Here is a 27,242-nt window from a genome sequence, read left to right as displayed (position 1 = left end):
TTCTGTCCTCCATATTAGTCAGCACTGGCTGGTAATACTGCCAGATTGTTTTCATCTTCAGGTTGTTTCTCTCAATTGCATTTTTAGCTTACCGATGCATATGCAATTCATACTGTACATATTGTGATGAGGCAGTTTGTCCAGGCTTGGGCTCTGTCTTGCACCCACTGTAATCAGGGTAGACTGTGGAGCCCCATGGCAATGAACTGAATACAGTGGATTTGATACTGCATAGATGGATACTCTGATGCAAATTACTGTAACTTCAAGCGCTATGTAAATGCTATTTGTTGCTACATATGGAGCGGTGTAGGCAATGCAGTGACATCTGGCCTCCTGATTACCTGTATGCCTCACAGTGTTTTGTGTCTTTTCTCAAATAGGGGGATTCGTGTTGGATACACCCCTGATGTGCTGACCAATGCTGTGGCTGAACTGACCATTTCTCTGCTGCTAGCCACATCTCGTCGGATTGTTGAGGCTGCTGATGAAGCAAAAAAGTAAGCATTCAATAAACCCTTCTCTCACCCCTCTAACTGTCATTAATGCAAAACAACTAGCAAAGTGACCAGCTGTCATACATACACACACATTCTAAAACCCATATAATCCAGGTGGGTTGTGGGAATCCAAAACCTATCCTGGCAGCACTGAAAACTACCAAAGATAAGGCAGCAGTCCATCACAGGGCACACGTGCACCCACACTGACACAGGAAGAATTTACTATCAACAATTAAATTACCCTTCACATTGTGTATAATGTGGGAGGAAAACCAGAATGCCTTAAGAAAAACCTTTGCAGACATAGGAAGAATGTACAAACTTTACATTGAAAATGACCTGGCGTGAGATTTGAACCCAGGTTGCAAGATCTGTCAGGCAACAATGCTAACCACTGCAACAATTGCCAGTTGTTGCATTGTGATAAAACAGATGTAGCACCTTAAGAGTAGTTATCATTTATCAGACTAGCTTCTATGTCCCATTGTTCTTCTTGGCCTTGCATCTAGTGAAACATGGAATTAATGCAGAAAGGATGTTTGAATTGATGGCGACATCATCCTGCTTGCTACCATTTTAATAATGCATATTCACGTGCAAAAAACTTTGAGCAACTAAGCCTTTTAGTTGAATGTGGATCAATGTCTTGGGTGGGTAGGAATGTTTCACTCCCTTCAAACTTTTGTGTAGTATATATTAGAACATTAGCACATTCGAAATAGTGCGACAAGGACAAGCCATTCATTCCCAAAAGCTCATCCATTCCATTCACCTAGATTGTCCAAACTAACTTCTAAGATGGAGTTTCATTGACTCTACTTGATGTTATTTTGTAATCCCCCATAAATGGGAAGTTGTGGTTCAGATGTGATATATGAAAATGCCATGGCACACTGAAACAGACTGAGAAGAGCACTCACCGTGAAACATCCAGACTAACTAACTGCATAGAAGTCAAATAAAAACTTTTAGCATTAACAAATGTTTTCTGTTTCATTGTAGTGGTGGATGGGGCACCTGGAGGACAATGTGGCTATGTGGCTATGAGCTGTCACACAGTACAGTGGGCATTCTAGGCCTGGGCAGAATTGGTAAGTCAAGACACATCAAGTCAAGTGGCTTTACTGTCATATCATTCATACCATCCACAGTATTGCAGCATACAGTGGCACAAAACATTCCCCAGGACCACGGGCAAACATATACATAAATGCAGGGCAAGTGCAAGACATGTAAAAAACTTTACTATACTATAAATAGATAGACGGATAAATAAATAATAGCTAGGTGAATAGATATTTATTACTATCTATTTCAAATGATTACTAACATCAACTAATAATAATAAAGAATAGTAGTAACAGCTATAACAAATGTACTGCTAATAAATAAGTTACTAGGAGCAGATCTGAGAGGAGGGCAGCAGCATGGACAGCCAAGGGGTAGAAGCTGTTGCAGAATCTGTTAGAATTCTGGTTTGGATGCGACAGTATCTTCTGCCAAAAGGAAGTGGGTCAAAGAGATAATGGTGGGGTGGGAGCAGTTCTTCACAATGCTATAGGCTTTGTAGATGAATTGTTTTATAAAGATGTCTTTAATGGAGGGCAGAGGGGTTCCAAAGATCTTTTTCTGCTGTGTGTGCTATCCTTTGTAGGACCTTAAAGTCAGAGACATTGCACTTCCCAAACCAAGATCACACTCATATTCACCACAGCTTTTCTGTGTTAGTGCTGTGTTTGCAAGTACAAGAAGAGATGAGCAAAGACAAGTGCACCACCATCTGCAGACAACTAGACAACAATCACAGAAAAAAAAGTCACAATAATAATCACTCTCAATCCTTCACTGTGTCATAAAGACAATCATATGGCCCTCCACTTATTTCAGTAATGGACTGTGAAAAACATCTGCAGCAGGGGAGCAATTGTGGATAGATACATATTTCTGCAGGACTCTGTATCAACAGGGAACAGTGCCAGTAGCAGTATTTTGTAATGCCATAATGAATATTAAAAACATTTAAAGACAATTTCAAATCATCTATACGAATTAATATTTGTTTAAGTAATTTTCTACCATCAAGAAACAGTGAAAGTTACTAATTACAGTAATACCTCACTTAATGAAGTAGATACATTCCAAGAAACTACTTTGTTATGAGAAACTTAATTTTTAGAGATAAAATTATAATGGACAGAATAGAGATGTGTTCTTATACTACAAAAACAATACAGGCGTACTTGTTCTTCTTTCAGCTGCTCCCATTTAAGGGTCGTCACAGCGGATCATCCGTCTCCATCTATCCCTGTCTTTTATATCATTTTCTGCCACACCGACTGCCTTCATGTCCTCGCTCACCACATCCATAACCCTTCTCTTTGGCCTTCCTCTTTTCCTCTTGCCTGGCAGTTCCATCCTCAATATTCTTATCCCAATGTATTTTTTTAAAGGAGAGAGGTGGGGTACATCGGCACATAAACAACAAATGCATACAATGAGTACAATTAAAGTTTATTCTGAATGAAGCAAAAAACATTAGTTTGTGAAAAATGTATCAAGTGTTGCTGGTTTGGATTTTTGTTTTCTTTCATTTAATAATTTCATACAGTATATGGATTAAACAATCTTAATGCTTTATATTGAATTATCACCTGAAACAGAAGCATATGTCATTACAACATACTGTCAATTCAAAGGCAGCATGTTCTCATTTTTTTGTATTACTCCATTTCATGACACTGTTTTAAAATTGCAGGTAAAATGTCAGGATGCTGCTCAGTGAATGGAGAGACAGTGCAGATTAAAGACAAGGTGGCACAGAGGGGCTCATAGGGGGAGATCAGCTAGCAGGCTAACAGACACAAGCAATTAAATGATCAAGGTAGTCAATCCTTATTTGCTGCACCGGGAAATACTTGGGGTAATGCCTGTATGCAGAGGATACATTGACTGCGCAGAGGAAAAATAGGGGGTCAGTTTTTGGTAATCCCCAAAAGAGAGATTCTGATAGGCCAGTCTGAGTGATCTCTGTGCAGCCTGGAGTTTCTTTTGTTGACAAGGTGCCTCTAACCTGGGATTGTGGAAGTGGGGGACACAGAGGATCCAGTTAAAAGTGCCAACAACAGTAACATTTATTTATATAGCACATTTTCATACAAACAATGTAGCGCAAAGTGCTTTACAAGATGTTAAAGAGAAACTTACATGAAAAGAATAAATTAAGAATAGGAAATAATAGTAAAAAATAACAAAAAAAGAACGTACGGTCAGATGGCTGAAAAAAAAAAACCAAAAAGCCTCCAGTTAGGCTGGGAAAAAAACAAAATCTGCACGGGCTGCATGGCCAAAAGACCACCCAGCCCTGAGTGAGGAATGAGTGAATGGTGCCATACAGAGCTGGAAGTGCAGCCGAGTTCATGGGCACTTGACATCATTGCTGCTGCTTTATCAGAGAACAGTGGAGACAAGTGAGGTTTGCCTATTTAAGGGTCTGAAGTTGGCAGGACCAATGAAGATTCAGCACATGAATGAAGTATAAGCGGGGTGAATCATTAAATCGCTTACGTTATTTGTGGCGATATAAGCAATGTGGTTGTCGCCAACTGGCTGACAACTGTGAGAATGTTTTTTTGAGGGTCTGGAGGAATGAAATGACAAGAAGACAGATGCTGCTTGGGATTTTTAACTGCCTTATCTATTTATGACATTTCCTTTTTTGCACTGTCTTAAATGTTTATTAATTGAACTAGTCATTTAGCCTGTTACAATAACGGGCGCTAGAACAGTAGTGCATAAACATTAGTAGGAACAGTCTATATTAAATGGCAAGGGACTTTAACCTCATTCTTTTTGTTGGTCGTATTTTTCTTTCGTTGATGTTTACTTGCTGAGCTGACCGTTCTTCGTGGGCTGCCGCCGTATATTGTGTGTCTTTAATTTTCTGTGACAGTAATACTGTCTTGTATGTCCGCTGGCTTGTACGTCCGTAATATACCTTTAATTTTCTCTGGCGGTAATACAGGCGTGCACGTCGGTAATATGCCTTTAATCTCCTCTGACAGTAATACTGGCTTGTATGTGGCTGTAATATGAGTCGCTGTATTGTGTACCTTTAATTCCCTCTCGCAGTAATACTGGTTTGTATTTCCGCAAACTGTAAGTTTCTCTGACAGTAATATCGCACATCGCACCATGCCCCGCGTAAGCGCACTTCACCAGAAGACACACACACACAGACACCTGGACACACACAGGGATTTTATTAAAAAGGATAATGTGCCATGAACACTTTTCTGCTATAATAAATGTGCACTTTTGGACACCTTGAACCCTTTTTGTTGTATCTCTCACTCATTGCTGGTCCATCCTTTGTACATGAACTACTAGGTGGGTTAAGTTAACAACTGACTATCAGGTGCATCCTCTCATAGTGACATCAGCGCAATTTTGTACAAACGTTTTAATTTTGTCCAATTGATTTAGAATTGTGCCTAACTGATTTAAGTTTTTAGAGTTGACTGTGCCAGTCCTATAGATGCTACTAGATTGCACCTTTTTCCTCCGGCCTCTACATGTTTGATAACCTTTAACTTAGTCTTGAGTGAAATTTCTTTTCTTTTTCATGATTCTGACATGCTAAACAAATTAATAATTATTATACTAAAAATAATGCTGGAACTAATCTTATCAACTTTTCTATGTTCTGTGAAATATTGCCAAAAAACATTAAATATCGTAATGTACATAACGAACTGTCAGGACTCAGTTCATTGTGCATAATATACAAAACCTTGTTATGTATACCGTACGTTGTGCATCATCTAAACCTAAATTCTGCACAAGTGTACCAATAGTCGGAAGTTAACTTGGGGTGGCATGGTGGCGCAGTGGGTAGCGCTGCTTCCTCGCAGTTAGGAGACCCGGGTTCACTTCCTGGGTCCTCCCTGTGTGGAGTTTGCATGTTCTCCCCATGTCTGTGTGGGCTTCCTCCCACAGTCCAAAGACATGCAGGTTAGGTGCATTGGCGATTCTAAATTGTCCCTAGTGTGTGCTTGGTGTGTGTGTGCCCTACGGTAGGCTGGCACCCTGCCTGGGGTTTGTTTCCTGCCTTGCGCCCTGTGTTGGCTGGGATTGGCTCCAGCAGACCCCCCGTGACCCTGTAGTTAGGATATAGCGGGTTGGATTATGGATGGATGGAAGTTAGCTTTGTTGTTCCAAAACTTGTTAGTGAGAGGATACTTTAAGTGAGGCATTGCTGTACTTTTACTCACTCAAAAACAAAAACCTTGGTTGTTCTTTTATTATGATATCCTCATTAAGAGTGACTCAGCATACGATATAAAATCTGCCACTTGGTTTGCGACACTTCAGTCTGTTTTATTGCAGTTTAGTTCTATTCCATAATATAACTTTTCATTTCCCCAGTATTTTTCAATTGTACATGCACACAACACACCACAGAAAGCACATGACGTGTTTGTGGATTGGTGCTTAGTATCAACAAGCTGGTGGCCAACTCTTGATAAAATATATTGTTGTTGTGAAATCAGTTTAGCTCAGATTTGTTGTCATGCATTGAACAACACACACCATGCTGCTAAATGGCACAAATGGCACTCTACAGGCTATGTAAAAATATAACAACACAGAATGTAATAGGCAAAAAATAGCCCCTGCCACAATCACCCCACCCTGACTGTCCTGCGGTTTATTATTTCAATTACAATAATACATAACACCATATGCAGTATAAAATCACGGGGAATGTAATAACAATGACTACCTGTACCAGTTTCCACATGGAGAAAAGAGACAATAGCACAGAGAAAACCGGCAAAGCCACAAGTGAAGGACACTCACAGTCTTGACAAAGTATGAAAACACTACAGAAAACAGTCAGTTTTCTTTGCCTGATGATGGCTCACACATGAGATTGCACCATGGCTGTGGCTGGATGGATCAATACAACAGGGAACTTGACTGTATATGAAGCACTGTTTAGAGAAATTTTAAAAAATCTCATAATTTGAGCGTGCATCTGCTGTCAAACCACTTGTCTAATTCAGAAAGTACACAGCAAAATTGAAATCTAAAAGGGGACGACTTCACTGTCCTCTATGAATATGTAGACCCCAGTTACTATCAAACATGGTCCATTCAATAGATAAATAGAATTTTATTTGTCCCCAGGGGGAAATTTAGCTTTTTACAGATGCTCTTTAAATAAATAAATACATAAATAGGTAGATAAGTAAATAAATAAATATGCAGACACATACTATAAAGAAATAAAATTAAAAGGAAAGAAATGTTCTGACTTGGCTGTCACAGTCACAGTGAGCCACTGTTTAGACATATTGCAGGTGGTATAAAGGAGCCCCAGTAGCATTTCTTAACACACTTCTGCTGAATAATTTGTTGGCTGAAAGTATAAAGTGTTACTGTGTCAGAGAGAGGATGTTCATTGTTCATAATGAAACTCAGTCTTGTTTTAATTCTGTCCTTTGCTATAACCTCCGGGGGTCCAGAATGCATCCCACAACTGAGCTTGCCCTTTTAATTAGTTTGTTGATTCGGTGGGCCTCTCTTGAAATGATGTTACCAGCCCTGCATGCCATAGCATAGGAAATCTTACTGGTCACCATGGAAGTTATAGAAGATGTGAAGGATGTCACTACCCACATTAAAGGAATGCAGTCGCCTATGGAAAAAGATCCTGTGTGCCCTCTCTTATACAGTTCCTCTGTGTTCCGAGACCAGTCCAACCTATCATTAATATGGACCCCCAAGTAGTTGTAAAAGTGGACCACCTCGACATCCACTCCTTGAATAGTCGGTAGAGGGTCTTTGTTGTGGCGAAAGTCAATAACCAGTTCCTTGGTTTTGCTGATGTTAAGATGTAGATATTTCTCTGTGGACCAAGAAACAAAGTTCTCCACCTGACTCCTCTCCTCTGTCTCATCCCCTTTATCATTACACCCCATAAGTGCAGAATCATTTGAGAATTTCTGCAAGTGACATGACCGGGTGTTATATTTGTAGTCGGAGGTGTTACAGAGTAAAGAGAAAAGGAGACAGGACCGTTCTTTGTGGTGCTCCATATATAGTGGAAGAAAGCAAATTGGACTTGATTTTGTTTTTATACTAGTGTTAGCTGCTTGCTGCACTAAATTTGTTGATGCAGGTAGTGGGAGCTCCTGCTTGCTTTAACTTTGACAAATGCTACCTTTATTGCTGGGCATGATCAGGTGCTCTCTACAACTGCTTAACTTGAACTATGCTACAGTATATGCTCTTTTCCACCAAACTGTGTGAAACAATATTCAGATCATTTTTGTATCAGATGCAGTGTACATGAAGCTAAATAAACACAAAGTAAAACAAGTCAAGTTAAGTTGGGGAGCATGCACTGGTTCATTGTGTTGCCACACCCACTACACAACAAAACAACTCCGGATCCCGGTTTGCAACCCCCCTTGGCAGACACGCAGTCCAGTGCCACCCTCCGGAAATGACCTTCTATCTGCCACAGCCAGGTGTAATGTGGGTGACCCCTTGGCCAGGTCCAGCCACTCGGGTCCCCAACAATGAAGATCTTATGAGCCGGATCACCCTCGGGGAAACGCGCCATCTGGCCGTAGTGCCATAACTACCTGCATTTTGAGGGAGCGTCAATGTGCCTCTTTCGGGACTCCATGACCAACCGTTCATTTGACACAAAGTCAAACCAATGGTACCCATGGATATTCCGGAGAGACACAGTACCAAAGGAGTCCAGACTTCTTCTCAGGTCACTGGATAGCATCCATGTCTCGCAAACCATATAGCAAGACAGGAAGCACCAGGATTCTAAAGACTTGGACCTTCATCCTTTTGTGTAGATATCGGGAGCGCCACACACCCCTTTCCAGCGACCTCATAACCCCCCATGTTCTCCCAATCCATCTACTGACTTCATAGGAAGAGTCACCAGAGACATGAATGTCACTGCCAAGGTAAGTAAACCTTTCAACAAGGTCAACACTCTCCCCGCAAACAGACACACTGCTGATGGCTGTGCCCAAGAGGTTATTAAAAGCCTGGATCTTGGTTTTCATCCAGGACACTTGCAAGCCCAGACACTCAGACTCCTCACTCAATCTCTCGAGTGCCTCGATCAGAGCCTCCATTGACTCCGCGAAGATCACAGCATCGTCAGCAAAGTCAAGATCCGTGAATCTTTATCTATCTTCGTGGAGTCAATGAAGGCTGATTGGTGAAAGTAATACAGATCTATAATTATGAATCTGAGCTGAAGCATACTCCATTAGGAATGATTGAGAGACTTGTTTTGCAAGCAACTAATAAAATGACATTTTCCTTGATTTAATGCCTCACTGTGCTGACTGGACTCTAGTCTAAAGCATTTACTGTATATAACCTTCCACGAGTGATTGTGTTTTGAGGATTTGTGGGATACCAAGGAATTTACTTGTAACACAACTTCTGCATTGGCTTGTCTGTGTTTTATGTTAATTACAGGTGTGGCCATTGCTGAACGTCTGAAGCCCTTTGGAGTAAGAAAGTTCATCTACACTGATGCTGGCCCCAGACCTGAGCTGGCAAATAAAGTTGAAGCAGAATATGGTAAGACAGTATGGCAAATCCTGTATTCACACTCTTTTCAGGTCTCTGCAGTGGAAGAATCAACTACAATCTTTTGTATGTATTCAGATTTTAAGTTGCTCTAATTTACAGTATCTGTGAAATATTACTTTTTTTTTTTAAACTATAGGATAACCAGGGTATAAATGTAATAAAATGTTCAGAAGAATGGGACCCATTTTTTACATTTCATAATTTGGAGTTTGCATGTTCTCACAGTATTTGGGTGGTTTCTCACGGGTAATCTAATTCTTCCAAATCCCAGCAACAAGCAGGTTAGACTAATTAGTGATTCTAAATCAACCCAGTATGATGCTTATGCCCTGCAATGGAAGGATCCTGCACTCTCAGTGGGGTAGGCTTTCTCTAAATGGAACACTGAAAAGATTTTAATTAAAACAACTGCTGGCTAGTAGATAAAAGATATAAAAATGAGTACAACTGGAAAACAACTTCAAGTTAATGCTGAGTTATATTTTTCACCAGTTTCACTGGACATTCTGGCAAAAGAATCAGACTTCCTTATTGTGTGTTGTGCTTTGACAGCTGAGACTCAAGAAATCTGCAATTCCTCAATGTTTTCTAAAATGAAGAATACAGCAATATTTATCAACACCAGCAGGTTAGTGCAAACCTTTCTCCCAAAATGAAGGGGATGTAACAGGAAATATTCACTTTTATATACACACACCAACAAAGTGTCATCACCACCATATAAAAACTGTCAATTTATTTTGGGAGATGTAATGCACTGAAAACACATTTCTCTGCAGAAAGTGATATTTCTTTCTACCAATAGCTACCAATTTGTCACTTGCATGCAGTTTTGTGCTACTTGACATAACATTTTCACCAGGGAATCAGCCATTAATCATTTAGAACAGTTTTATTTGAAATGTCTGAAGCCCAACATTATTATCATCTGTATATTCATCCCTATGGAATAATATACTTAATATATTATCATTTACTATGAATGATCACCCTCTAGTGGTAAAAATGATGCACTGCACAAGTTTAACACTAGGGGCTGGTTTAATATGAGCCAGTGAATCCGAGTAAAACAAAGCCATGAGTTCAGTCCTCACTGCTTGACCTGCCAGTGTTCCAAATGAAGAAATAAGAAAAGAATTGCATTACTGTAATTTGTGAATCAATATGGATAAAAGTGGCTGCCAATCAAATATATGTTAAAAAAAATAAAATTGTTTATTTCTATAATGAACCCTGTGCTGTGGATTCTACATTTTTTTAAACTTTACATATATGTATAAAATCAATTACTGTAACTCTAGCATCAATTAATCCATCCATCAATTGTCTGAAAACATATATTCCAATTACAGAAACACCGTGGCCATACTGCCATCCACATTAACTGGTATACTTTTAATTTATCTGTTTAATCTCTCATAAGTAAAAATAGAATAACTCTCTACATTAAAAAGTTGAGATAAATAAAAGAGTCTTGAGCAGCTAGAAGAATGAAGAGCAGTGAAAGACACTTGGAGTTCAGCTTACTAATTAGTGGTCTTTTTGTAAGACAATGTTGCATGTATTTTTGGTAACTATTCTAAATGTACCTAACTATTGGACCACTTTCCAATCACAGAAGCCTAAAACCAGCCAAACAGATCTTTTTTGTTGCTTCTTTATTGAATTTCTGCTTGTCACTACAGAGTCATAAAAGGAAGGCATTTAGTACTCTAGTAATAAACAAGAAAGAGCACAAGCACTAACTACCCTTGCTACCCCACCTGGCCTAACTAATTTCCTAAATCCTTTGTCTCATTTCAGGCTGCAGTCCCCTTGTCACACTATCATTCATTATAATAAACTCTTAGTTTTAATTTGTTTCCACCTTGCAGCTCAATTATTGCTACAACTTACTGTTATCTGACATTTGCTTTTTGGACCCCTCAGAAGGTTACATGTGCCATATTCATTGCGGACTGCTACTCCTTTTCTCGTTCTTATGTTTTTATCCCTGGATCTCTTTAGAGGGGAAAGATTGTAAAAGTAAACTTAAATCTGTATCAGTTTTATTCTCAAAATACACAAGGCTGGGGCGATTAATGCCAGACATCGTTTTTTCCTTCTTGTGGTAAGCCTTTTCTGCAGTTTGCTTTAGACATAACCCTTTGAAGGAGTGCAATTTAAACTACATCACTTAAAGGCCAAGATCCACAATTACCTTCAGGGTCAGAATAGACTCTCTAAACCTATTGCACTTTCCAATTTCCGTTTTTTTCGATAGCAAAGTCTGTATTCATTGTGTCTCTCTGCTACCTCCAGGAAGGAGTTTAAAATCTTGAACAGTGACAGGAATAAGAAACAGATACAGAGCTTAAATAAAGCAGGAATTCCCCCCCAAAATCATAGCACAACAACAGAACAAAGAACTGTATGCTACAAGATTCTTATGACACTGTGAAGCACAGCTTAAATACTCACATTTTTATGAACTGTACCCTATAGCTGATAAGACCATGTGACCCAAACTTGGAGGGGGGGGGGGGGGGGGGGCTTACAGTGATAAAAGGCATTGTGATGAAAGGCCAAAAAAAAAAAAAAAAAGGTCTTGGTAGTGGGGTAGAAACATGAAATATCTGGTTGTCTCACCAAGAAACATTATTACATAGAAAAATCTCCTGGCCAATTTTAATATGCATAGCCACATTGCTTTCACTGTCCACAAATCTGTCTGTTCAAGTTGACAAATTTAAACAACAAACATATTCACATAGATAACGCATTCGAAATGTCCAGAATGTCATAGATTGCCATTCACAAGAGGACAGACAGCTTTTACTATGGTACCCTGACATTTCTTCCTGGGGTGAAGCAAGCAGAGCTATGTGAAGATACTTCAGGGCTTTCCAGCACTCAAAGAAGACCACCAAATATTTTCACTAAGTGCTGATTTTTTTGGTTTTTTAAATGGTTTGTGACCTGCCAATAAACTCTTATAGGCAGTCCTTTAAAATTTTTGTTCAGATCACCACTGACTCCCAGGGTCTCTAATACCACTCTAGAAACTTTTTTCTTTCTCTAAAATAAGACAAGATAATGTAATAAATGGGGTCAGTCCCAGAACATATGGAGGAAGGTTCTAAGAGCTCCAAGGGAGCAAAGTGGCTTACGGGATTGGGTCTGTACAATTTTAAATTGCAAATACTGGTAGTCAGGATCTTTTGAAGACGATACGGAAAATTGAGTTCCAGCACAATGTTTGACTGTTACAGAGATCATGAAGTCAATTAAATTGCATGGTGGGATTTGAGAGAAGCTTTGATAAAGCTGCGCATATAGAAAGGATACCGATTTGAATTTAGATGAGAGAGATGAGGCAAAAGATAAAAGGAGATGGTGGGAAAGAGAGAGTTTAATGGGACTCAACATGTCCTAAAAACTGACCGTGGATTTGAATTGACTTGATAGGTGAAGAGATTTATTATCTGAACCTAAAATTGGATGGCCTTCATTTCTCCATCATCAAGGACATCAATGAGTGTGTTAATTCCCCATAAAGCCCAAGGAGGGGAAAGAAATTGGGTGGCCTGCAATATTAAAAGCAGTGTTGTGAAACTGTGAGTAAGACTATCTGACCTCAAAGATATGCCCAAAAGTTTTTTTACCAATTGCCACATACTGTATGGAGAGTGTGAGACATGATGGGACCAAACAGGATGGCCAGTGCTTTTTGTCTTATTGGAAATAAATGGGATAGTGGAAAGAGAGTAGGGAACAGAAAAAATTTGTTTCTGGGTGAATACATGGGTGAACTGATCCAGTTCCAGACTGGTCTGAGCAGGAATGCCAAGTGATACAATTCTAAGTTTGGATGTGAGACCCCACTCTAGAAAATTGATAGAAAAACATCACAGTATCTAATTTGTTCTGCAACACAAAATAGAGCACTTACTCCTCACAGACAGACTGGTATTCAGCTTCCTCCAACTTTAAATGAAAATGAATGTTCCTACAAGAATCAATTTTACTGGTTCTAAAATCATTATTCTTAACATAGGATAGTCAAGGAAATTCATTAGCTATTCAAAATATAGTTTATAAATGTGAATAAATTTAATAACAATAAATCAAGGGTTGGAAAACTACAACCTGCAGACCTAATTGAGCATGAAGGACCTTTTTACCCCACCAGCAGCTGCCCTAAAACACTAATCGTTCATCAGCAATCTAAATGTAAATGCATCAAAGAGACCAGGTTAATAAAATTATCAAAAGCATACCCAGAGGAATTACTTTAGTATAAGATAAATTATGTTCTTGAGGATACTCACAAATATTAGCTGCATTCAAGGTGGAAACCATGAAGCAACTTGTATACAAACAGGGTCAGGGGAATATGGAACATACTATCAAGTTAGGCAGAAATGCTGAGAATTGTTAACAGGTATGTGAATGAGTTAATTTGACAATTTAGTTATCAGCTAACCACACCAGCATAACGGACAGAATGGTCACTCCTTGCGAGTCTTTATATTCTATTGGTAGTGGGCTGGTACTGAATCTGTGAATATGTGCATGAATATGCAGAATGATGACCTGCCCTCATGTCTAGGATAGCTCCAATCTTGCATCTGATGCAGCTGGAATTTAATCCAGCTTCCTGCAAGCGTATGCTAGAGAATGCAGGATCATAAAATGGATAGCTGGGTAACACTGATATGCATGTGTTTAGTGTGCATTCTGCCTATATTTAACCATTTCATTCTGTTGCAGAGGTGGTGTTGTAAACCAGGACGATTTGTACAAGGCTCTTTCCAGTGGTCAAATAGCAGGAGCTGGACTAGATGTTACTGTTCCTGAGCCACTACCCACAAGCCATCCTCTGTTTAAACTGAAGAACTGCAGTAAGTTTCATTGTTTTATCTAACCTTCTATAATAAGTTTGTTGTTTTTATATTAACAACCAACGTGCTATTAATTGATTTTATAAAACTAAATGACCTTCAGTCAATGCTTTGTTATGCCAAAACGCCTTAGTTATCTATGATACGCTTATACAATATTTATGCGTGTAACAAAAAGTCAATAAAATCATTAGAAGCATCAAAGAATATTTACTATTAGATCTGAATGATATTCACAATCCAAAGAACTCTTTACATCAAAAAGATAACACTGCTGCTATCTGAACAACTGCCAACTTTTGTATTTAACAAAATTTCCAGGAAATTCTAAGGATGTACTTGATTTATCTGAAAAAAGGACTTGCCTTGTTAAAGATGTGCATCAGAGAAATATTAATAGCACTTTAGGAAAAAATTAATGTTGCTGTTGACTGCCTTTTCAGAATTTGGTACGTTAATTAAATAAAATGTGCCTTTCTCAGTTGATTAAAATAAACCTACTGTACAATCTGCTCGAGTCTGAACCTGTGATGCAGACATACTACACTGTATTTTATTTGTACAAGTTTTACATGTTCTATCTAAACATTATATTGGCCCTGCGACAGACAAGCACCCTATCCCAGATAAGTTTCTGCCTTCCGTCCAATGGTGTCAGGATAGCTTCAACATCCAAAACTCTGGAATGGATTTAGTGATTTTAAGAATGTTACGTTATGGTGAACAGGATATTGGAATTGTACTCCTACCTGCCCTCTTTAGTAATACAGTAAATTAAAAGAGAAAGAAATAACTGTAATTAAAATATATATTGTATCACACACTATAGAAAAAAAATACAAATGAGGAGATGCTCACACAGCATATTGACACGAAGACCAGGGGCATCAAAAATGGTATATGTAAATCACACAAGGAGATACTGAAGGGCCATAGCAGGGTTATCCCAAAACTGAAAAAGAGAAAAAAGGTTGGAGATAAAATGTTTCAGCTTTGTAGCCACTGTGTTTCTAGCGTTTTCTTTTTTCAGTGTGTGAAAAGCCTTTACATTTTTTCATTTCACACAAAGCAAAGTTACATGAAAGGAAAAATAAGATACAAAGGAAACCAGACGTTAAATAAATCCCTGCATCTCCCTGGACCTAACTAAATGTGTACTAAATCCCTGTCTGCATAGTGGGGCAGCTTGTCTACATGCCCTAGGGCTGAATATTACCAAGCACTCCTTCTCTCACCTCCCATCTCTCTGTCTTTTTCATATCACAATGGCCGCTCTTCTTCTCTCCAATGAGCCTTCATCAAATTTTCACTTTTCATTGTTTTTTTTTTTTTTTTTTAAATAAATCATGCTTAATTAGTTACACTCACACAAAAATAAAATAGCAAATTAGGGTTAGGGAAAACTAAAAGCTAAAATTTTACTAAAGTCACAAACATTTACATTATTGTGCCATAGTGTAAAATGAATGAACATACAAACGAATAAGAGTTGAGTTCCTGGAGGATGCCCCACTTAAGGACAGTGTTATTAATGATGGAAGGACAGAAACTGATACAATTGTGCTAAGAAAATACAATCCACGGTTGTCTTTAAAGGTATGGAGCTCTGGTCACCAAGATGGTGGTCTGGGAATGAACTTTGACTTACGGTTGGTTATCTTCAATTTAAATATCTATGAGACTGCAAGGGATGGGGCTTTGCACAAACTGGATGTGACCTCATTTGTTCTACATGGTTTTCGTTTCCTCCACTCTCAGGAAACAGGCAGAACAAAAGTAAGTGGCGGAGTCACTAACTTAATTCCTTCCCTGTGTTTGTCAAGCACAAACCTGTAAAAAACGCTCCCATGTGTCTGACAATAACTATTTCTAAAAACTGACAATGAATTAATGCAAGACTTAGTTAACATACTACCATGTGGAGGTTGTAAACCTCCTGCTGTGATTACTTCAAGATCTATCTCAAAACCACTTCTAGAGTCAGGAATAACTCTACTTTTGTACCTCATTCTACCTTGCTGCCATGTTAGGAGTCGTTTCTCAATAATCCAATGATAGATAAATGTTCAGAAAGATGGGCTGGTACATAGCCTATGACATATCTTTAATGTACTCAGATGGTAGATTGTCTTTAGAAAACTGCAGTGATAAATTTCTGGATGTATGTAAATTTGCTTAATTAGACGTTTTGTCCAAAAATCCCAAAGTAAGCTATCAAGAAGCTTTGTGAAAGTGTGAATCAGTGCTGTTGTATTTGAATCTGAGCCTTGTTTTTATCCAAATTGTTTTTCGGCAAAAAATTGACAAAGAACAGTCTTTGGTGAAAGTGAAACAACAATCCATTTATATTAGCCTCTGTTTCTAAGAAGTTGCACACTCTACTGTACATTAACATCTGCATAGTTTTTCCACCAAGTTCTGCAGTTTTGTTCCAAGTGTTTGCTACAAGTGTTTACGTAAAAAATCCAAAAATTGTAAACCAAAGTTGCTGGGTTTGGGTTACAAAGTCCTAATTTTCAGATACTGAACTGTGACAACTCCTTAGACCTGAAGACAGATATGTAGATTAATGGCAAATGGGTCTACAAATACTAATACTAAGAAAATTTGAGTCTTTGGCCACATGAAAACTAAGTAATCCCCTTTATTACAATATATTTAAAGGAAAGTCCCACACAGTGGTGAGCATTGGTAAGATGAGAGAAACACTATCAGACTGAAGCAGTGTCAAAAGTGCATGAGAGAATGGGAGGTGACCTCTACAAGCAAACAGGAGCAGAGAGGGGAGGAGTAGAATACAAGTAAAACATTTCATTTCTCTCCAGAATCCAGGCAGAGCACTCCATGTTGCATGTTTTAGTGTTGTTCCCCATCCCAGGACTCCCAGTCCCAGTGAGTGTATAGCATGTATGCAGTACTAAACAAAATTTGAGTTTACAAAGCAATACAGTAAAGATATTACCTAAGAAGTTCAGTAAACTTGAGTTGATTACATGTAGATCTCCATGAAGCAGATAAGCCCCAAAAGTTATACCTTGGCAAAAAGCAGCAATGGCTGTTTTTTAGTTATTTATTTGAAGCTTCTATCCAAAGTGACTTACATATTACAAATTTATCAAAATAAATGAAATGTCTCTTAATAAAACAGTTTAGATTTTGTAAAAATTTCAGATCTTCTAATAAATATCACAGAACATTAGAACAAATTGAACAATAAGCTTGTCCATCCTATTCACCTAGACTGTCTAAAATAACATCAAGTTAAGATCTGAAGGCCCCTAAAGTCCTACTCTCCACCATAGTACTTGGTAAACTATTCCCATTGCATATGGTTCTTTGTATGAAAAAAAAATTTCTAACATTTGTGTGAAATCTGTTCTTAAACTTCCGAACCATGTCTCCATGATCTATTTGCAGAATTTATTTTAGAGTAATGGCTGGGATACACTGTACTAATCTCTTTTATAATTTTAAAAACTTTAATCACATCCCTTCTTATTCTCGGTTTTCCAATGTGTAATTCCTTACATTAATTTACATTAAAATTTCATCTGTCACAAATCTGCCCAGGCCTGTATGCTGTCCAAGTCCCCATGTAACAGTTTAGTTGATAACACATGATCTGCCCATCCAGAATAGCACACACTAAACTTTTCATTTTTTTGTTTGGGCCTTTCATTAAATATCAGCTTTTTGTTAAGGCTCTTACCTCAGAAACAAACTTTAAGTCACAAGGTAATTAATGTTATAGGTTTATATTTTCTTTGGATGGAGTCAATAAATCTTAAGCTTTTATTTATTTATTTTTTTACATTGTTACTTTCTTTTTCTCCAGCTATACTTCCCCATATTGCCAGTGCCACCTATTCAACTCGAAATGCCATGTCTGCCTTAGCAGCTAACAACGTGCTTGCGGCCCTGAAAGATGAAGCCATGCCTAAGGAGCTGAAATTATGATTTCCTAAAGAAGTCAGCTGAGCAGCAGTTTTTCTGTGATACCATACAGGTGGAAATGATGCTCTTTAATCTTAGAAGCCCTATGAATAACAGTGATGTCCTGGAAGAGAACTTCTGCAAATGTACAATCTGAAATACTGCTGCAACTTAACTATAATTAAGTGGAAGGAGATGATCCACTTGAGAACAGAAGTGTAAAGGACATTTCAACAATAGTACAGTAAAACAGTATACTTTTTGCCCCCATACGAGTAATTTTTTTTTTTTATTTTAAATAAACTAGGGGGCTTTGCCCCCTGCTCTCCAACCCCCGTGTTTGGTTTTCCGAATACACACTTTTTAAGATATTTTTTTTTTTGAATTGTTGCTAATTTCATTAGTTTTCACTTTTATTTCAGAACTTCTTTAAAAACAATATTTGGAATCTTTCGAGTCCCAACATGCTGAATTTTTTAAATGAGGTCAGTGAGACATGTGTTTAATGACTTTGTACCATAATTCAGGACAGGTTCTCTGTTTGGAATTTCAGCACAGACAAAACGATCCACATCATCAGCAGTTAATAATTTTTTTTGCAAAGTAACCAATAAATGCATGTGAGGTGAACCCCATTTTTGAAATTCTCTAACTTAAGCTTCAAAGCCTTACAATATTTACATACTGTACTTCTGACATATCACCTATGTCCACATATTCATTCTCTATTCGCCTTTTCGTTATTTCTCCGAGTAATAATTTCTTTGTTTGCGCTAATGCGATCTTTACTTTCTTTGTTTTGACACTTTTGTTTTTTTCTGCTTTCATAATCTCTAACCTGCTCTGCATGTGTTTCGTGCCTACGTTTTTTTTTTTTTTTTTAAGTTCTACTTTGTCTTTTAATTTTGAGCCCAATTGGACGTGCTTATGTTTCAATTCCACTTGTTCCGGGCTGATAATTGCTTTCCTTATTTTCCGAATTTGCACCTTGATTATTCTTTTTCTTTTTTGCATTTTTTTCTCTTCAGTGCCTTTGAGTCTCTTTTTTCCACGCTGCTCTTTCTTCTTCGCTTAGTTGTCGATGTTTCATCTATAACGTATTGTCCTTATATGCTTCATATGTGCTGAGAGCCCTGGATCTGTGTGTGCTCAAATCCTTTAGACGACTGAATGTTTTGCAGCCCGTTGTCTTATTTGGTATTGGTTGTAAGTAGGGCGTGTCTTTCAAGAATCTCATGTTCTACGTCCCTGCGAGACGGTCCTGGGTCAATCTCTTGGCACAAAGTCTCATGTTTAAGGTCCCCGCAAGATGCTCTGTGGCCAATCTCTTTAGTCTTGCAGGTCTTTTAAGCATCTTCCGTGATCTTCACGTGAAGATCACGTCTCATCTCCCTAGTCTTTCTCTCCCAGGATTTTTTTGTATAATAGAGAGATGGCATTTCAGAATGTATACCATTTCTCTTATTTTGTAAAAGGTTCAATTCACTCTTAAATATACTGCACTATTTAACCCAGCATGCTACAATAAAGTAATTACAAATAAAGTATGAGAAAGGAAATGCAATGTAGGCACAAATCATTGTATTAATACAAAGACAACTGTAATGCAATACATACTGTGTGTGTGTTTTATATATTATATACACACACATAGACACACAAAGAGGGTTCTTTAAAGTCCAAATTCCAGTTTTTCTAGAATCAAAATAATTATTTCCCGATCATTTGACTTGCTCTGATTTTGAGTCATGTGTTTATTTAACCAAAACGTATGCAACTCTTATGTTTGTTTCAAAATTTACTTCAAGGGCAATTGATCTAAAAATCAGAAAAAGATTCAAGATGGATAACTTTTGTACAATAGTTTTCTTATATTTAATTCTCAGAAATATCTATAAAAATTTCCTACTGTAACTCTCAATTGAACTGCCTTTTTTTTCTGTTCATTCAATGTGAAATGACATTTGTGGAATGACCATGACAAAATCAATTTAATCATTTAAGATGTACACTTAATTGCCGATTATATTATTATTAAAGTAACATTCATTTTACACAATGTAATAATGACAAAAATGTACAAGACGAGTTTAAAGCTTTATTGGATTCTCTCTTTTATCGTGAAAAAACGACTCTCTAAATTTTTTATATTGTCTTAATACAGTAGAAAAAGCACAGTAAAAATGGCACATCTCTGCAACATTGCTAGAATCCGGATATATTTCAATCAAATAATAATCTCAACAAATCACTCAAGCTGCTGCCACCCCACCTTTGTTCAAGGCATATCTACAACATGCACTGTAAGATGGTTACTTATTTAAACCTTGCTTTAAAATAAAAGCCTCAAAAATGGACATCAAATAACCTTTCACACACATAGACATACAGTATGCTAATCTTCTGCTCTGTTTTCTGCAGCCTTTCTGACTCTTAGTTGTCGGGATGGAGCACACACCCAGACTCAAGCCTATACGACAGCTGTGCTTCATAATTAGCATATTACTAGATAATTAAAAGATAATGAGGAAGACGACAGGCAGAATGTTTCTTCCCCGGTTCCTGTGATGCTAATAAGAAATAAGGTAAACATATAAAAGTGGAAAAGGTAGACATTTATGTATTGATGATACACTGAATGTTGACTGCAGGAAGCCTACTGATCATCTTATCTAGTTTACTGAACAGCAAATTATGTCAGAAATATTGTGAAAAGGAAGAGCTAGTTAACATCTTGCTGAGAAATTCACAAAATGGCATTAAATGTTCCAATGTTGCTAATTAAAAGTCACTGACTTATTTTTATACTTGTCTTGAAACAATTTTAAAATACATTATAAATTAAGCACAATAAACTGTTTATTAAATATACTTTAAAAAGCTATGCTGCGAGTTTTTATTGACAGTTTACCTGATAAAGAGGGTACTGGTAGAACTTGTGCCTATTTCTCTGACAGTGCGGTTACTTTAAAATGGTTTTCTTTTCAGAAGAATTTTTAACCTTTCAGCTTTCTTGAATTATTTTGAAAATCAGAATCAGTGCATTTTATATCCATAGGTTTGTTTTAATGGGTCTATTTAATGGTCTTAAAAAATTTATCAGATATGTCTTATCTCAGATAAGACTCAGAACAAGAGTTCATCAGCCAGGTGGTAGAACAATGCACATTCCTAAATGCACAAATTATTTTATGATTTATTACTTCTATTCATATATGTGGGCAACATAGAATTGATTGAATTTTATCCCATCCAGGGCTTGTTACTATCTTCTTTCCATGGCTGAAAGGATATTCTTGGATCCTGCAAATTGTGACTAAAATGCAACTTAATAAAATGAGCTCCTTCCCAGTCCATCTTGGCGGTGACCTCATCAGACCTGCCTCTACTGTAAAGAATCTTGGGTGTCATTTTTGATTCCTCCCCCTCTTATTCCGCCCACATAAATCACATTACGAAACTTTCTTACTTTCACCTCTGTAACATATCCCGTGTTCGGTCCTTCCTCTCCTTCTCTAATGCTGAGAAACTTGTCCATGCTTTTATCACATCCCGCATTGATTATTGTAACTCACTGCTGGCAGATGTCCCTTCTAATCTTCTATCACAGCTCCAGCTTATTCAAAACTCAGCTGCAAGAGTCCTTACTCGAACCAGCAGCAGCGAGCACATAACACCCATCCTGCTCCGCCTTCACTGGCTCCCTGTGTCTTACAGAATTGAATATAAAATCCTACTAATAACCTACAAAGCCTTAAATAACCTCGCGCCAAACTACATCAGTGACCTTCTCCATCACTATGTGTCTGCCCGTCCACTAAGGTCCTCTGATTCTGGCAATTTTGTTGTGCCCCACACTAATCTACACTCCATGGGTGACAGGGCCTTCAGCTGTATAGTACCCAGACTCTGGAATGACCTACCGAAATTAATCAGCTCAGCTGACTCCATGAATTCTTTTAAAAAACAACTCAAAACTCATCTGTTCAGGAAGGCTTTTAGCTCTACTTGACTTTATTACCCTTCTCTCAGTTTACTTCTCTGTCAAGATGCTCATGTAACCTGTATGTGTGTATGCGTGCGAGACCATCAATTATGTTGTCTGTTAGGCTTTTTTTTCTCTGAATTCATTGTTGTAATCTTCTTTATTTATCTGATTTGTACAATGCTATATACTGTATACCCTGCCTTTCTTTCTTATATTTTGTAAGTGCCTTGAGCATGGGAAAGGCGCTATATAAATAAAATTTATTATTATTATTATTATTATTATTATCCTGGCTCCCTACATTCTATTAAATGAAAAATGATGTTCATAAAATGGACGTATAAAATTATTTTATATAACAAATACACTCACAATATATGGTGTTCTACATACAACTGTGTTCAGAATACAGTAACTTAATTAGATAATATGTATGTAAATTATTTTACCAAAAACATGATATGTATAAACAAATACAAACTAAACATGCTGATATTTCTGGTTTAGCAGGCTACATGCAAAACAAGACAATTGGTTTAAACTGGTGATGACAATATGACTACATCAGTGTGCCTTCATAAAAGAAGCATTTGACATTTAATTCCACCTTTTAAGAAAGAAAAAAATGTGTTTTTATCTTTGTTTTTTTTTTTTTATTTTTTCACCATCCACACAATTTATATTTCACTTTCTCAGATGTTCTGGTTATGTAAGCCATTGTTTGCTAATGGTCTCACTATTGAATGTGGCACTGAAGTAACTGCAGCCTTTCTGCATTCAATGCAATTTGCCCTGGTTTCTATACCCCTTGTTGTTAATTTTTATTACATAATACAATAAAGTCAGCAAACTTCATAGAAAAAAGGTGAAATACTTGGGTTGGTGGAAGTAGAGGTAAAAGTGAAAAATTACTTATTTTGACAGTCCAAGACAAGAACACATATTGTCCAATCAGTTTTTACACTTAATTGCAAAACATAACACAGGATTATGACATTTTTTCAGAAACTAAAAACAGTGGAATATGGAATAATACATTATGAAGCCTTTACACAGCCAGCTCAGTGACACTGTGAACTCATTAAGAGTTTAATTATTTTATATTAAGTAATCTACTGAATTATGCAAGTAATAAAATAAAAGGTTGGGCTTTTCTTTTAGTATATTGAGACTTTCATCCCAGTCATCCCAGAGGCAGAGGTGTTACAAAAACCGCCACATGCTTCTGTGATTCAAGTAATAGTCTTAGAGTTACAGAAATTAAGTACTTTCTCCATCACAGGCTTAAACTTCTCTCCTTTCTGCACAATTTGTTAGTTTGATTACAAAATCTAAGTACTCCTTGCCTAAAATATTCCTTACCTTAATATTTCATTTTGCAAATTCCACTTGTACGTCCGATGAAAACCAGGTCTAATTTCTCTTCATTAAATTGATCAGTTGGTTAGATTCATATTTCATTTAACAACCACCCTAAAAAAAAAATAATAAAGTTTGGACCAGCTAATGAAAATATTCATACTAAGTGAGCTAAAATTTAATTTTAACCAGCTTTAGTCCAGCCCCAGTCCAACAGAAGCAGTAAGGACCTTCTGTCAACTACCATTACACTATAGATGAAAAAAAAATGACATAACAGTTAAGCTTTTAAAACTATAGGAAAAACACAAATATTTATACACTTACTGTAAATGTAAATCTTACATTACTGTGCTTTTTCCAAATGCAAGGTTAGAAAAGAAAAAATTAAAACAATGAGATCAGTTAGAACAGTGGTCCTCAAGTTCAGCTCCAGGGTTCTACTGTGCCTACAGGGTTTTGTCCCAACAATCTTCTGCTTTTAAACGGACCTCTACCTTAATTAAGTTTTTATGTTTTGGTGTCAATCCTGAAATTATAAAAATAGGATTTGCTACATTTTTATTGGAATGAGGCAAGCACTGATATATGGGTCTTGGCAATTTTAATTTTGATTTGATATACTTTGCTAATCCCTGAGAAGAAATTAATTACATAATTAATTACATATGAGCTAATTAAATAATGAGATTGATTAAAGGCAAAATTACACACTGATTAAGAAACTGGTTGCAACAAAAACATGCAATCACAGTGGACCCTGGCACTGTACCTGAGAACCACGGAACTAGGAGCTAAATAACTCAATGGCTACAAAATGGGTTAGAAGAAAAATCTGTAGTTGCAGTGAGTGCCAATGACTGAACCCGATAGCCAGTTTTCCTCAAAGGACACCTCCTTCAATTCTTTATTATTACCCAACTTACCACCTAAAATTCAGGGGCACTGAACTTGAGATTCTGGATGAGTTGACATGTCACAGATGTAGGCCTTGGGGTGTGGGGGTGAGCTTCTGGGAAGTCCAACATCAAACCTTTATATATTCCTTTATGTTCCATGTATTTTCATGGTGGTTGCCAAAGAGGCTGGGCTGCTTATCCATCACCATCAGCCTTATAAAGGTGGAGACAATCCATAGTCCCCTCCAGTCACTATTGTGGTTTTCTCACTCAATTAGGCTTTATTTGACTGTCATCTGCTGAAAAAAATGGGCTTTCATGGGTTTCTATTTTTGAGGTACTTTATTAAAAAACAACATGGAATTTTGGGCTATGTTTCAACCCTGCTACAACAAATTTTTACCATGTTTATCGTCCATTTGGCAACTCTTCCACACTACACTTGTTTATGTTCTTTATTGTTGTAAACTTTGAGGGGGAACCCCAAAAACCAAATTGTGTGATAGAATGGGTGTATACTATCACTCTGAAATATTTTAGAGGGGATCTAGTCATTCTGAAACGACTCACCCCAGATTTTCAGTGGGTCATTTTATCAACTTTAGGCATTGGGCTATTGTTTTGGGCAAATTCACTATTTTTAAGCTATCCTTAGGATATAAATGTTTTAGGAACATGACAACTGTGCTTCCAGGTCATTGTGAATACACTCATCGTGTGGTGAATTCTCTTGAGTTATTCGTTTACCTTTGCAATTACTGGATTTTTTAACCATTGCTTGGATTGGGACTTTGTTCTATTTTGATGTCACTACTTTCTTTTCCTTTTGTGATATTTGGAGCCTATTTTTGCCATAAAGCATTTTCATGAAAATAAATCTTTTTGTTTTATAAAGACTGTGTTGCTGTTTTTGTTTCTAGCCAAGGTTTTACAGAAATTGTTTGGGACGTTCCTGCTTTGGGACTCTGGAGTTCATAACATGTACACAATGTTGCTTGGACAATAGCAGACATTATCTTTGTAAAATAATATTTTTTTTGGATTGGTAGAAATAAGCTTCAGTAAATATCATAAAAATACTATCACATATCCCTCTGCCTATGTGCTTACCGGCATCCATGTGTACTCTTGAAATTTTTCAGCATGCCTAGATTTTTCATAAAGAATCCAGCACTGACCACCTCTAGATTTGCTTTGCTAAACAACAAAGTGAACTCAATATACTCAGGATGACTCTCCAAGTACTGTGATGGTCAGGATTAAAAGCACTTAAGTCATAGAAGACAATTTGGAGACAAAGCAATCACGTCACAACGGTAGAACACCTCTCAACTCACAAAATGGTAACAGGACATTATGTCAATCGTGTTGTATCTTTGCACAAATTCATACAGGACACAGACTAAAAACAGGTGTTGTCTTCCTTTATTCACAATGACATGAACAAGCATTCCACAAGAAAAAAGAACTCCCTGCAACTTCCTGGCTGTTGGTCTCGATCTATCACTGAATCACCTCTTTCTCATCTGATCTGATCTCATCTGACTAACTCCTCTCATCTGGTGCAATCTCCTGCAATTTCCTCTTTTATATTACATCCTTTGACATGTTATCCTTTACAAAACCTCGCTTGACCTGAACCTTTCATTATATGATATATAGAAGCACACATAAGAAAACAAGAAATTTCTTTAATCATTATATTTAACATAACCAAAAAGAATTCAATATATTGTGACGTGTGAGTCCCTGTTTTGCACCCCAAAACACCAGGCTGACTCTCAGTACTTTGGCAAAACCAGCTTTATTCGGCTTGAAACAGGAACAGCACGGTTATTTATTGTAGCGGGATCTCCTCTACACAGACACAGCAGTCAGGCACTGTCATGGCCAAGTAATTCTGTTCCCTGCATTTATAATGTTCCTTGCATCACTCATCGACAGCAGGCAGTTATAGCACAACTGTAATTGGCTCAGATTTGTTTTCACAGCGAGATGCTACAGCGCTGGGAGCCTGCTGTATTGCACAGACGCGGTGAACTCGCTTCAGGATGCTCTTCTGTGTGTTGTCCCATTTGGGGGAGCCCAAAACCAGTTTAGAAACCTTACAATATACATTACAGTTTTTTTCCCCACACATATGAAATCATAAATTTTCCTGCAAAGCGCTCCTTTAAAACGTTTTTGCAAAATGGCGTTAAAAAGCTTGAAAAATGCCAAACGCTGAAAACTGACGTGAGAATGGAACCTTAAGTTTGTACTATCATCTAGGACTGCCAACTGTCCTCATTTTAACACGCCATGAACTGTCCGGGAAGAATTTATAAAATTTTGAAAATGACCAAAATTTTGTCTCCTAAAATTTGAAAATCTCTATATCCTTATCATTGGTAAAAATTGAAAGTCGTACACCAATCAGCATTTGCAGAAGTAGTGTGCACACTTTTTTCCCCAGAATCTTCACTTCCATTCTGGTAGTAAACAATGCAGATATTGACGAGAATAGTCAATGTCTAACCAACTTGGCTTTTTCACTTCATCTTTATCTTCTTGGCGAGTAGACAGTTCAGTATAAATATTGTTCCTTTCCTTAATTATTTGTAATCCTAATTTACCATAACTAAGTGAATTTATTCAAAATTGAAATTACAATTTTTACGTTTTCTATACGAGATCTTGTTTTCGAGTCTTCTTTCAGCAGCTTGGTTAAATAATACATTTCATACATCCAGGTACAATCCGTCGTATTTAAGTGCAAGTAAGTACTACTTTGTAATATTTTAATGGAAAATATTGCTATTACCACCCGTTGTTCCAAAATGGATTTAATTGTAAATGAATGAGTTAACTATTAAAAGTTTCAGTTAATTTAAAAAAAAACAAAAAAAAAACATTTATTCTGTCATATAAATGCAGTATCTTTTAGTTATCAGTTGATCAAGTAATAAGTAATTTCTTCAAAAAATTTAATAATATTTTCATAATTCTTTCATTTACATAAATTCATGAATTCCCATTATGCCGAAAAGAAAGTTCACGT

General features: G+C 37.2%; 2 protein-coding genes across 2 annotated transcripts in view; one reads left to right on the top strand and one right to left on the bottom strand.

Moving 5' to 3' along the window:
- Positions 1 to 25,096, top strand: part of LOC114654921 (glyoxylate reductase/hydroxypyruvate reductase-like) — a 40,700-nt gene extending 15,604 nt beyond the window's left edge. Inside the window, exons 4-9 of the mRNA XM_028805778.2 lie at positions 384 to 500; positions 1,506 to 1,594; positions 9,024 to 9,128; positions 9,633 to 9,768; positions 13,893 to 14,023; positions 17,859 to 25,096. Coding sequence (XP_028661611.1) covers positions 384 to 500; positions 1,506 to 1,594; positions 9,024 to 9,128; positions 9,633 to 9,768; positions 13,893 to 14,023; positions 17,859 to 17,980 — 700 coding nt within the window. The 3' untranslated portion in view covers positions 17,981 to 25,096. The remainder of the gene's footprint in view (positions 1 to 383; positions 501 to 1,505; positions 1,595 to 9,023; positions 9,129 to 9,632; positions 9,769 to 13,892; positions 14,024 to 17,858) is intronic.
- Positions 1 to 27,242, bottom strand: part of LOC114654912 (baculoviral IAP repeat-containing protein 1-like) — an 828,238-nt gene that overhangs the window by 11,159 nt on the left and 789,837 nt on the right. The window lies entirely within an intron of this gene.

The sequence above is a fragment of the Erpetoichthys calabaricus genome, chromosome 7, assembly GCF_900747795.2.
Source record: "Erpetoichthys calabaricus chromosome 7, fErpCal1.3, whole genome shotgun sequence".
Taxonomy (NCBI): domain Eukaryota; kingdom Metazoa; phylum Chordata; class Cladistia; order Polypteriformes; family Polypteridae; genus Erpetoichthys; species Erpetoichthys calabaricus.
This window is presented reverse-complemented; position numbering and strand designations above follow the sequence as displayed.